Source organism: Lampris incognitus, chromosome 3 (genome assembly GCF_029633865.1).
Source record: "Lampris incognitus isolate fLamInc1 chromosome 3, fLamInc1.hap2, whole genome shotgun sequence".
Lineage (NCBI taxonomy): Eukaryota > Metazoa > Chordata > Actinopteri > Lampriformes > Lampridae > Lampris > Lampris incognitus.
Genome location: NC_079213.1, coordinates 111,824,949 through 111,838,983, shown reverse-complemented (window position 1 = coordinate 111,838,983; position 14,035 = coordinate 111,824,949). Strand labels below are relative to the sequence as shown.

The 14,035-nt window shown below is 47.3% G+C and overlaps 1 protein-coding gene across 1 annotated transcript in view; it reads left to right on the top strand.

Annotated features, from left to right (window-relative positions):
- Positions 1 to 14,035, top strand: part of LOC130109963 (disks large homolog 1-like) — a 202,741-nt gene that overhangs the window by 182,524 nt on the left and 6,182 nt on the right. Inside the window, 1 exon segment of the mRNA XM_056276928.1 lies at positions 5,345 to 5,459. Within this exon segment, the coding sequence (XP_056132903.1) occupies positions 5,345 to 5,459 (115 nt within the window).

Here is a 14,035-nt window from a genome sequence, read left to right as displayed (position 1 = left end):
TGTAGGTATATTGTAGATATATTGTAGGTATATTGTAGATATATTGTAGGTATATTGTAGATATATTGTAGATATATTGTAGGTATATTGTAGATATATTGTAGATATATTGTAGATATATTGTAGGTATATTGTAGGTATATTGTAGATATATTGTAGATATATTACCTTTTTTTTTTTTTTTGCTCAAAAGATGTTCACAGTAGACCCTTTAAAAACCATGGAGGTGGTACCTTGATGGGGAGGTTTATATTATTCAGTCCATCCAAACTCACATTGTAGCTCTGGTGCATGAATTTTCATTAATTATGTAGAATTTTAATGAAAGATCCACAGTGACATTTTCGTGGACACTCGTTAAAATGGGCTAACAAAGAGTCCTCTACAGCATCCACAGCAAAGAGTCCTCTACAGCAGTGGTTCTCAACCTTTTTGGGTTCCTGGACCCCCTGCGTATTTTTGATCTACCCTGAGGACCCCTCCATGTGATCTTGGGGGAGGGGGTTGCAATTTGATAGAAACAGTAGAAACTGCATTTTAAATTGCATTATAGCATTTATTCACTCTTTGGGGCAAACATAAGAGCTTTCAGTTGTAACTTAGATATAGTTAACAAAACAGAATTCTTATGCAGTAACTTTCAGATATATGTAACAAAACAGAATATGTATTCAGTAACTTTCAGATATATGTAACAAAACAGAATATGTATTCAGTAACTTTCAGATATATGTAACAAAACAGAATATGTATTCAGTAACTTTCAGATATATGTAACAAAACAGAATATGTATTCAGTAACTTTCAGATATATGTAACAAAACAGAATATGTATTCAGTAACTTTCAGATATATGTAATAACAGAATTTTTATGCAGTAACTTTTAACAATGCAAACGGGAGTGAGATCTCTTATTAAAATACAATAAATTACACTTGTGAAACAGATGTAATTAGAGAAAAAAGTCCTGTTACCCTTTACAGTTTAGGTAGATAAAGGTCTCGGTCACATTTGAGTAAAATAATCCTATTTCTATAAATGTCATAGGATCTTTTTTTTAAAGATATTTTATTTTCACGGACCCCTTGCAATTACACCACGGACCACTAGGGGTCCGCGGACCCCCGGTTGAGAAACACTGCTCTACAGCGTCCACAGTAAAGAGTCCTCTACTCTGCAGCTGTTCACCACCATGTAGTGACTCTGCTGCTGTTCACCACCGTGTAGTGACTCTGCTGCTGTTCACCATCGTGTAGTGACTCTGCTGCTGTTCACCACCGTGTAGTGACTCTGCTGCTGTTCATCACTGTGTAGTGACTCTGCTGCTGTTCACCATCGTGTAGTGACTCTGCTGCTGTTCACCACCGTGTAGTGACTCTGCTGCTGTTCACCATCGTGTAGTGACTCTGCTGCTGTTCATCACCGTGTAGTGACTCTGCTGCTGTTCACCACCGTATAGTGACTCTGCAGCTGTTCATTGCCGTGTAGTGACTCTGCAGCTGTTCACCACCGTGTAGTGACTCTGCTGCTGTTCATCACCGTGTAGTGACTCTGCTGCTGTTCATCACCGTGTAGTGACTCTGCAGCTGTTCATCGCCGTGTAGTGACTCTGCTGCTGTTCACCACCGTGTAGTGACTCTGCTGCTGTTCATCACCGTGTAGTGACCCTGCTGCTGTTCACCACCGTGTAGTGACTCTGCTGCTGTTCACCACCGTGTAGTGACTCTGCTGCTGTTCATCACCGTGTAGTGACTCTGCTGCTGTTCACCACCGTGTAGTGACTCTGCAGCTGTTCATCGCCGTGTAGTGACTCTGCTGCTGTTCACCACCGTGTAGTGACTCTGCTGCTGTTCATCACCGTGTAGTGACCCTGCTGCTGTTCACCACCGTGTAGTGACTCTGCTGCTGTTCACCACCGTGTAGTGACTCTGCTGCTGTTCACCACCGTGTAGTGACTCTGCTGCTGTTCATCACCGTGTAGTGACTCTGCAGCTGTTCATCGCCGTGTAGTGACTCTGCTGCTGTTCACCACCGTGTAGTGACTCTGCTGCTGTTCACCACCGTGTAGTGACTCTGCAGCTGTTCATCGCCGTGTAGTGACTCTGCTGCTGTTCACCACCGTGTAGTGACTCTGCAGCTGTTCATTGCCGTGTAGTGACTCTGCTGCTGTTCACCACCGTGTAGTGACTCTGCAGCTGTTCATCGCCGTGTAGTGACTCTGCTGCTGTTCACCACCGTGTAGTGACTCTGCTGCTGTTCATCACCGTGTAGTGACTGCAGCTGTTCATCACCGTGTAGTGACTCTGCTGCTGTTCATCACTGTGTAGTGACTCTGCAGCTGTTCATCGCCGTGTAGTGACTCTGCTGCTGTTCACCACCGTGTAGTGACTCTGCTGCTGTTCATCACCGTGTAGTGACCCTGCTGCTGTTCACCACCGTGTAGTGACTCTGCTGCTGTTCACCACCGTGTAGTGACTCTGCTGCTGTTCACCACCGTGTAGTGACTCTGCTGCTGTTCATCACCGTGTAGTGACTCTGCAGCTGTTCATCGCCGTGTAGTGACTCTGCTGCTGTTCACCACCGTGTAGTGACTCTGCTGCTGTTCACCACCGTGTAGTGACTCTGCAGCTGTTCATCGCCGTGTAGTGACTCTGCTGCTGTTCACCACCGTGTAGTGACTCTGCAGCTGTTCATTGCCGTGTAGTGACTCTGCTGCTGTTCACCACCGTGTAGTGACTCTGCAGCTGTTCATCGCCGTGTAGTGACTCTGCTGCTGTTCACCACCGTGTAGTGACTCTGCTGCTGTTCATCACCGTGTAGTGACTGCAGCTGTTCATCACCGTGTAGTGACTCTGCTGCTGTTCATCGCTGAGCTCCTCGCACGTTGTTGTGTAACAGCCTTTGTACAGGACAGCATGCATGTATAATGTGACACTGTAATACAAATGCCTCCTACACCACTGGATGGAGTCAGTCAAGTCAACAGTGTCATAACAGTTTTCCTCATGCGCTATAGCCCCTTGGCAAAACTCCTCACCGTCAGGTGAGAAGAAGCGGCTGGTGACTACATATGTATTGGAGGAGACATGTGGTAATCTGCAGCCCTCCCCGGATCAGCAGAGAGGGTGGAGCAGGGACCGGGATGGCTCGGAAGAGCGGGGTAATTGGCCAAATTCAATTAGGGAGAAAAGGGGGGGGGGCGAAAACCAGTTGTACAGCCCTGATGAGATCGGGGCTAGTGTTGTGATACACCCTGGGCCCTCGCTAGCCATTTTAGCCAATATTTTTTAGTAATATTGGTAAAGCAAACTTAAAACATGTTTTTAAATGGAGAGAGTGACGGGAGGAAGAAAGGAAGGAAGGAAGGAAGGAAGGAAGGAAGGAAGGAAGGAAGGAAGGAAGGAAGGAAGGAAGGAAGGAAGGAAGGAAGGAAGGAAGGAAGGAAGGAAGGAAAGGGGGTGGGGCGGGGGGGGTTAAAAGCAAAACTAGGACCAGAAATACAGAGATGAGACATTTCAATGGACATAACAGAATACTGTTTATCACTCTTTGGGGTGGACACATGAATAATACATTTCAATGATGATTCTGACATGATGAAGAAAAACCAATGCAGCGCTCAGTTGGGTTCGGGCTGTACCCAGAGAACTGGGTCTCTGTGTGTGTGTGTGTGTGTGTGTGTGTGTGTGTGTGTGTGTGTGTGTGTGTGTGTGTGTGTGTGTGTGTGTGTTTGTGTGTGTGTGTTCATACTATTTAGATGGTGAGGTTCTGATGCAACATAAAGATCCATCCATCCATCCATTATCCAAGCTGCTTATCCCAACCGGGGTCGCCGGGATGCTGGAGCCCATCCCAGCAGTCATTGGGTGGCAGGCGGGGAGGCTGCCAAGCCATGAAAGGACACACACACACACACACACACACACACACACACACACACACACACACACACACACACACACACACACACACACACACACACACACACACACACACCTAGGAACAATTTAGTACGGCCGATTCACCTGACCTGCGTGTGTTTGGACTGTGGGAGGAATGTGCACAAACCCGTTGAATTCACCTCTGATATTTTTTAAAACTTATAACCACTCAAACTGCATTTTCATCGGTCGTATCAACACAAACAAAGGTTTTGCATTTGTTAGGCTGTGGTTGTGGGTGCGTTGTTGTACCCGAACTGCTGAGTGTATCATTTCACCCCAGCAGTGTCAGCTGTCCTATTTTACCCGTTGTTGTTGAGACTGACGCGTGTGGAAACTGTGGGTTGAGACGCTGTCGCCATTTTTAATTAGATCTAGTTGGACGGAGTGCTTGAGATGTCCCTGTCTCCATTTAAATAGATTCTTCTTCTTCTTCTCTCCCTTTCTCCAGTTTTCTCTTCTTCTTCAAGTCTCTCAAAAGAGACTTGCAGACTGACTGACTGAATGACAGACTGACAGATTGACTGACTGAATGACAGACAGACTAGGAGACGCACAGACAGACAATCAGACATAACTGTAGACAGGTGGACTGTAGGAAGATGGGCAGACAGGTAAGGAGTCGAGCAGGCAGACAAAGGAACAAACAATTGGGCAGACAGACAAACATGCAAATAAATTAAAGTTGACACACTGAAAGACAGACAAATTGACACGCAACAGACAAACAACTAGCTAATGCTTATAAAGACAGACAGCTAGCCAATGCTTATAAAGACAGACAGCTAGCTAATGCTTATAAAGACAAACAGCTCGCTAATGCTTATAAAGACAGACAGCTCGCTAATGCTTATAAAGACAAACAGCTAGCTAATGCTCATAAAGACAAACAGCTAGCTAATGCTTATAAAGACAGACAGCTAGCTAATGCTTATAAATACAAACAGCTAGCTAATGCTTGTAAATACAAACAGCTAGCTAATGCTTGTAAAGACAAAAAGCTAGCTAATGCTTATAAAGACAGACAGCTAGCTAATGCTTATAAAGACAGACAGCTCGCTAATGCTTATAAAGACAAACAGCTAGCTAATGCTCATAAAGACAAACAGCTAGCTAATGCTTGTAAAGACAAACACCTAGCTAATGCTTATAAAGACAGACAGCTAGCTAATACTTATAAAGACAAACAGCTAGCTAATGCTTATGAAGACAGAAAATCTAGTCCTCTTCCCTCTTTCTGTTGTCACCGCTGTCTACATACATGATGCTGTGTTCATCTAGCTTCAGCAGTAAGTCTGTGTTTGTAACACTCTCTTTGTGCGTGTGTGTGTGTGTGTGTGTGTGTGTGTGTGTGTGTGTGTGTGTGTGTGTGTGTGTGTGTGTGTGTGTGCGTGTGCTGCAGAGTATAGTCGTTTCGAGGCAAAGATTCATGACCTGAGAGAACAGATGATGACCAGCAGCGTCAGCTCCAGCTCCACATCGCTTCGCTCCACCCAGAAACGCACTCTTTATGTCAGGTAATGCACATGAACACACACATACACACACACACATTCACAAAATCACAGCAGACAGAGGTGATCAGTTGTCTAGTGTCCTTCAGTGTGACACAACTATTATAACATCCCATCTCATCTGTGCAGTGTATATGCGTGTGTTTGTATGTGCCCATGTGTTTGTGTGTTTGTGTGTGTGTGTGTGTGTGTATGTGTGCATGTATGTTTTTTTGTGTGAGTGGAAGATAGTAGAAACAAAGAGACAGATCATCTCTTATCACAGTATAGCAGCCTGACAAACACCCAAATTAACCTGGCTAGACGGAGGCGCAAATTCACGTTTACAGCAGCCTCGCCCAGTACTGGTGTGGGAAGATGGCGGCACAAACTTATGTTTATGGCAGCCTCACCCAGTACCGTCCATGCAGTGTCTTTGTCCACGTGTGCATCTAAGTTTGTGTCTTCGTTTGATGGCTGGGAGAGCTGGCGCTCGATCGGCTGGAAGAGCTTGGTCTGCTGTGTCTGGTGGGCCCAGGGACCACAGCCCTGCCCGGAGCTGTACCCGAAGAGGAAACACCGGGGGCGGTCTGACAGGACGCGGACGCAGGACAGGCCAAGCTAACTGCTAGCCCATACAGACCAGCGGCTCTGATAACACCGAGGGCGGTCTGGTGGCAGCCTGGCCTAGCGTTGACCGTGCTTTTGGTGTCGTTGTGTGGAGTGTGGGGAGGTGTGTCCAGGGTGTCTGGCTGGGAGAGCTGAAGTTGGATCGGCTGGGGGAGCCTGGTCTGCTGTGTCCAGTGGACCCAGGGACCACTGCCCTGCCTGGAGCTGCACCCAAGGAGGAAGCACCGAGTGCGGTCTGGCAGGACGCGGAAGCGGGGCAGGCTAAGCTAACTGCTAGCCCATGCAGACCGGCAGTTCCGACAGTCATCCTGACGTTCGCCTTCTTGGACAGTGAAATTTTTTCTTGGATCTGTTGGATAAGTGTGTTCTTGTAGTTTGGGTATGTGTTTTTGTGTTTGTGTTGCACTGCTGTGGGCTGGGGGAAACAATGTTTAGTTTCATTTCATGTACACAAGTGAAATGACAACTAAATGGTCCTGATTCCTGATCCCTTTGTGACCACGGTTTCATGTATACAGCCAGCTTGACCTGGTCTTACTGTAGCTGCTGATACCAACCAAACCCAGATGCTGCTGTCTAGGTCTCTGTTTTGCATGTCCTGCTGCTTGTGGACTTCCAACCACAAGCTTGGTGCCCTATATTGATGCTGACAGACACACAGACCGGCATACCGTCTCCTCCTCTTTCCGTCTTGTCCCTTTCCCCTTGTTGGCCTTGCCTGTGTTCATTTAACTTACTCATCAGCTTTCTTTCCTTCCATGAATCACTTGTCTCCTCCTTGGGGATGCGGTGGAGGCCTCTATCCTGATGTGAACGAGAGACACAGTTAAGATGCTGACTCTGTCAGTGCTGCGTGTTCAGATTGGCTTGGTAGTACAAAAGCATGGGATGTAGAGAGACGGGCAAACGAGAGGGTGATCAAGCTAGCTAATACTTATAAAGACAAACAGCTAGCTAATGCTTATAAAGACAAACAGCTAGCTAATGCTTATAAAGACAGACAGCTAGCTAATGCTTATAAAGACAAACAGCTAGCTAATGCTTATAAAGACAAACAGCTAGCTAATGCTTATAAAGACAAACAGCTAGCTAATGCTTATAAAGACAAACAGCTAGCTAATGCTTATAAAGACAAACAGCTAGCTAATGCTTATAAAGACAAACAGCTAGCTAATGCTTATAAAGACAGACAGCTAGCTAATGCTTATAAAGACAGACAGCTAGAGAGGGTGATCAAGCAGGAGACCAAGCAACCACGTTCAGTGTGTATAGTAGGGAAAATAAAACGGCTCTTTCCTAGCCTCCCGCTCCCCTTATGATGAGTAAAATCTTAACAGGCCAGTCAGGGGAGGAAGATGTGATGAGGCTCATGTAAGTGACAGCTTGACATCCTCAGTAGGGAAGTCACCTCAACAACAACACATCTTGCTCGATATTTAGAACAGAAAGGTAGGCGATTTAGCTAGACAGCTAGATATTGTATTGTCCTACGAGAGGATCTGTGTCGTCACCTTTTGTACAGGGCCTCACATACAGTAAATATATGTGCGCAGACTATACATACCACACAACAGACACAGAGAACAGGGAGACAACAATACATTAACACAAGAGTCCAGAGGTCCAGTGAGTTCAGAACCTCAATGGCAGAAGAACAGAGCTGGACCTGCAGCCAGATGGAAGCAATGGGGAGAATGGGTTAAGGGGGCAGGTAGGATCCTGAGTTGTGGTTGGTGCTCTGCGTATCATGGCTTTGCTATTGAGGTCTGATAGGTTGGGGTTGGTAAGGCCAATAAAGTGCCTTGAGTTTGAATTTATATTTGGATTTGCGTATTGAGATGTCTGAGGCTTCAAAGCTAAATAGATCTATCCCGTCGCCAATAATTAGCCGTCTAATGCCCCTTTTCCGCTACACGGTACCGGCTCGGCTCGACTCGACTCGACTGGACTCAACTCGCTTCTGTGTCGTTTCGCATTACCCTAACAGTACCCCCTCAGTGGAGGTTTTTGGTACCCGCTCCAGTATTTTTGGAACCTCGACAAAGGTGGTACCAAAAAAAGTGGTAACAGTCACCAAAATGCCGGTACTTTCCAGAGATGGAAAACGAAAAAGTCGAGTGGAGTTGAGCCGGTACCATGTAGTGGAAAAGGGGCAGAAGTCACATCAAGTGAATTTTATTCGTGTAGCCCAGCATCACACATGTGCCTCGGGGGCTGTACAGCAATACAGCATCCCGTCCTTAGACCTTCGCACAGGGTGAGGAACAACTCCCTAAAAATAAAAAATAAAAACTTTACAGGGATAAAAAAGAATAGGAAGAAACCTCAGGGAGAGCAACAGAGGAGGGCTCTCTCTCTCCCGAGATGGACAGACGGGCAATGGATGTTGTGTGTACCGAATAATTCTGTTATCCTCCAATGTGAAGAATACGATGAGCAGGACACCAAGCAGTGTCCAGACGCCACCCGAACAGCCTAGGACCTGAGCCCCATGACCGCCATCGCCGTATAGACCTGGACGGAGGCAGAAATGCACACAGGGGAGACTCACATCACGCCATTCGTGTAGGAGAAGAGACAAGGAAAACGTTAGTCCCGCACCGGGGAGCGAGAAACAGGACAGCAAAGTTATATGGATTTATAAGATATATAAAGAATGTGCCAAGCGGTGTCCATGTGGCGACCACCGTCACCATGGAGACCCGGGAGGAGGACAGACTACACGTGCTCGCAGTGAAGACTCACATCACACCATTCACACACACAGGAGAGGAGACAGGAGAAGACGTCGTTCGTTAATAACCAGCGTTACCGTCTTCCACCACTAGTGGGGGTGATGGACGGTCCCTAGTGAGCCTTGTAATTCTCTGGCGTCACGTTACATGATGACTGCCAGTGTTTGGAGTCACCGCCGCTCGCTCTAGACCGCAGTTCCTCTGAGGTCACCTCGTCATTTGACGCCTGTACGTGATACCGCCTGGCTGGGCAGCGGCCCCAACTTCTGGTCATGAGTGATCGGCCCCGTGATGGACCGGCGGCCTGTCCAGGCTGCCTCCCCGCCCGCCGCCCAGTGACTGCTGGGGTAGGCTCCAGCATCCCCGCCACCCTGAGAGCAGCATAAGCGGGTCAGATAATGGATGGATGGATGGATGATCAGCGCATAATGTGTGTTGTTGTTGTTGTGCATTTCATCGTTTCAACTCTGCAGCCATCATGCTAAAACACACGTCCATTAGGTCATAATAAAACCAGTGTTGGTGTCCAAATACTGTAACCTACGGCAAGCCCACGCCACCCCCGAGTATCTGACTGACTCGTAACTGTCCGGCCAACCCTCTCTTTACCTAGACAACTGATAAATATGTAAATATGCAATAAAAATGTTTATTGCATATTTAAAAAGTCATCCATTTGGATTTAATGAGCATAATTCCGTCTTGGTATAAGAAATCCGTCCTTTTTTGGTAAGGATAATTTTATTTTTTTCAGGGCGTGTCATCAGAACATGACAACCCTCCTTTCATAAATAAATAAATAAATAAGTGAAAGACAGAACAATCATCCATCCATCCATTATCTAAACCACTTATCCTGCTCTCAGGGTGGCGGGGGATGCTGGAGCCTACCCCCAGCAGTCATTGGGCGGCGGGCGGGGAGACACCAGGGTCTCAAATCAACATTATGTTCCTTGCCAGCCATGCAGCAGCGCCCCTTTAGGTCAACATAAATAGCAATTAAAATGTACATGTTGTGTAAAAACCAAAAAAAAGCCTTATCTGTATGCCTTTATGTCTTACTGGTGAGATCATATAAGCGAAAAATAAGGCGTGAGACCCCTCAACAAACACACACACACACACACACACACACACACACACACACACACCTAGGGGCGGTTTAGTACGGCCGAGTCACCTGACCTACATGTCTTTGAGTCACCTGACCTACATGTCTTTGGACTGTGGGAGGAAACCCACGCAGACACGGGGGAGAACATGCAAACTCCACACAGAGGACGACCCGGGACGACCCCCAAGGTTGGACTACCCCGGGGCTCGAACCCAGGACCTTCTTGCTGTGAGGCGACCGCGCTAACCCCCGCGCCCACCGTGCCGCCCCCAAGTGTTTGCTTTCACAAGCAAATTCTAACCAAAGGACAGAACTGTACACATGCACAGGTACAGAAAAGCAAAAATCTACACACTACGTAAATGTTCACACAGACAAACATAAACAAAGTTAACACAGAAACACACCGTCGCAAACAGACACACAACTTCACACACACAGCCATACGTACAAATAGATAGATAGCAGGATGCACAACACACAGGCATACATAGGGGCGAACACACAACCACACAGAATCTAACCCATATTCTGCAAACACACACACACACACACACACACACACACACACACACACACAGAGCAGCCCGTGGCCACCAGGCACCCTCAATCTGTCATACGGTAGAGCCAATCAGCTGGTCTGAGCCTTTTATGCTACGATCCCCATTGGTCGCTTAGGCTAGTAGCCAGATACAGAATACATGGAAAGTGTGATTTATTGTTTGAGTCCTTCTGGGTTTGTGTGTGTGTGTGTGTGTGTGTTTGTTGAGGGGGTCTCGCGCCTTATTTTTCGCTTATATGATCTCACCAGTAAGACATAAAGGCATACAGATAAGGCTTTTTTTGCTTTTTACACAACATGTACATTTTAATTGCTACTTTATGTTGACCTAGAAGGGGCGCTGCTGCATGGCTGGTAAGGAACATAATGTTGATTTGAGACCCTGGTGTCTCTCCACCCGCCGCCCAATGACTGCTGGGATAGGCTGCAGCATCCCCCGCCACCCTGAGAGCAGGATAAGCGGTTCGGATAATGGAATGGATGGATGGATGGATGGATAATGGATGGATGGATGGATAATGGAATGGATTGGATGGATGGATAATGGATGGATAATGGATGGATGGATGGATGGATGGATGGATGGGATGGATGGATGGATGGATGGATGGATAATGGATGGATGGATGGATGGATGGATGGATAATGGATGGATGGATGGATAATGGATGGATGGATGGATGGATGGATGGATGGATAATGGATGGATGGATAATGGATGGATGGATGGATGGATGGATGGATAATGGATGGATGGATGGATGGATGGATGGATGCATGGATGGATGGATAATGGATGGATGGATGGATGGATGGATGGATGGATAATGGATGGATAATGGATGGATGGATGGATAATGGATGGATGGATGGATGGATAATGGATGGATGGATGGATGGATGGATGGATAATGGATGGATGGATGGATGGACAATGGATGGATGGATGGATGGATGGATGGATGGATAATGGATGTATCTGTATATGTGCGTTTGTACACTGTGTTACATTATACCTGCAAACATTTCTTAAAGGAAATGTTTATTCACTGAAACAAGGTGACAGCGTATTTGTGTGTGTCCATGTTCATCTGTCCTTTGTGTTATGAGGGTTGAGTGTGTGTGTGTGTGTGTGTGTGTGTGTGTGTGTGTGTGTGTGTGTGTGTGTGTGTATTAAACTATAGGTATTTCTGTCTTTCTTATCTGTCAACAGCTCTGCTCTCTTCCTCTCCTTTCGTCCCTTGTCTAATCCTCTCTTGTTTCTGCTCGGTAATGAAAATGGCAAGGAAACGATAACGGGTAACACAAACACTCCAACGGGGTGGTGTGCCGTATCAGTAAAAGGCCAAACCACGTGGGTCAGCGTTCGTCCTGCAGTTGTCAGCCCTCAGTGGTCAAGGGTGAAATGGAAAGCTAAGCGACACTATACGTTAGTGCTGAAATCCACAGTTACAAAGGGTGTCCTCCTGCTGGAGGCCGCGGGAACTTCTAGAGGCCCGTGGTAGTGTTACACGTAGACTTACATAACATCACACGTATATACTGTCATTAAAAGTCCATATTATCACTTCGGTCACAACACCCTGGTCAGAATTCACAACAGTGCTCTTAAACTGCACTTGTGATGATGCCAAACAAGGCCTTTGCCATTTACTAAGCTAACGGGTTGTTTGGTAGAAGACGTCACTTCCTGTGCAACGTTGACTTTTTCCACCAGTGTGTCCACCAGTGTGTCCACCAGTGCACCGGCGATAGGAACAGAAAGTAGTGAAGAGTCTCAAGTTAAGATGAATTTGTCGCTGCATTTTAAACACCCCAATTACGACGTTAATAGCTATTAATGTAATATTAGTTTTTAGTTATAATTAAAAGCTCATATTTTACCATAAAGAAGTGATCACACGACGCTTTAAGTCTCAGAGGCAGACCGAGCTAAAGGATTACTCAGGAGAGGATGAAATGTCTGGAATTGAAATGTAAATGCTGAAACATCTCCTCCTTTGGCCAGCTTATTATTCCAGCTGGGTATCTGATGACAATAGATAGGCCGCAGGTATCAGGGCACAGAAACGCCTCACAGTGCACGGAGTGTTCCACCAGAAGTCCAGCAGCCCCAAGACTGTACGAGAAGCGAAAAGATGAGGGCCGGGGGTTAGTGGGTGTCAGGGCCGCTATCCAGGGTGAAACAAGGAACATCCGTGAGTACATCAGAAAGAGGGACTCCCAGGGTGAGCTGCTGAGTGACTACCTCGGGCAGCAGAAGACAGAGAGTGCAGAGAAAGAAGAAGAGCGCTATCATGGAAGACCAAGCTCCTCCATGGGATGTACCATCAACAGATAGAAGATGTGGCTGATATCAATAAATCCTACCAGTGGCTAGAAAAGGCTGGACCTGAAGGACAGCACAGAGGCTCTGATCATAGCAGCACAAGAACAGGCACTCAGCACCAGATCGGTTGAGGCAGGGGTCTACCACATCATACAAGACCCAAGACACAGGTTGTGCAAAGACGCCCCTGAGACAGTCCAGCACTTAGTAGCAGGGTGTAAGATGCTAGCTGGGAAAGCGTACACTGAAAGGCATAACCAAGTGGCTGGGATAGTGTACAGGAACATCTGGACTGAATACAGACTGAGAGTCCCCAAGTCCAAATGGGAGACACCGCCAAAAGTGGTTGACAATGGCAGAGCTAAGATCCTGTGGGACTTCAAGTTCCAGACTGACAAGCAGGTGCTGGCTAACCAGCCAGACACTGTGGTGGTCAACCAGGAGCAGAAGACAGCAGCAGTGATCCATGTAGCAATCCCAAGTGACGGCAACATCAGGAAGAAAGAGCATGGAAGCTAGAGAAATACCAAGGGATGAAGGAAGAACTAGATGGGGATGTGGAAGGTGAAATCCACGAGGTAGCCCCGGTGGTAATAGGAGCACTAGGGGCTGTGACCCCCAAACTGGGAGAGTGGCTCCAGCAGATTCCAGGAACAACATCTGAGGTCCCTGTCCAGAACAGTGCAGTTGTAGGAACAGCTAAGATACTGCACAGAACCCTCAAATTCCCAGGCCTCTGGTAGAGGACCCGAGGTTGAGGAAGACACACACCACCCCAAAATATGTATTACATTGGTCTTCTCCTGGATCACCACCTTGTCGTGGTGGAGAAGCTTGCATGTGCTAATGATCCCAGGTGCTATGCTGTCCGGAGCTTGGCTCCTGGTAGGGTCACCCAAGGTGGACAGGTCAAGGGGGGAGGTTCCAGACGAAGCACGATCCAACGAAGACCTCAACGGCGGAACTGGCAGAAGACAATGCCGGTGAAGGTGGATGAAGGCTGCAGCCGATGGTGGTCCCCAATCGTCTTGGTTCTCCATGCCGTAGGACTCTGGCCACCCCCCCTGCCAAGGACCGTGTGGTGGCTGCAGGCGCATCAGCCTCGCCATATAAAAAGCTGTCACGCACAGGCGTCCTCCCATTATGCGGCTCCAGGACTGGCCTCTACGCCCACCTGAGGACCCAGAGGGAGGACGGTCATACTCAAGCCCGAGTGACAGCCGATGATTG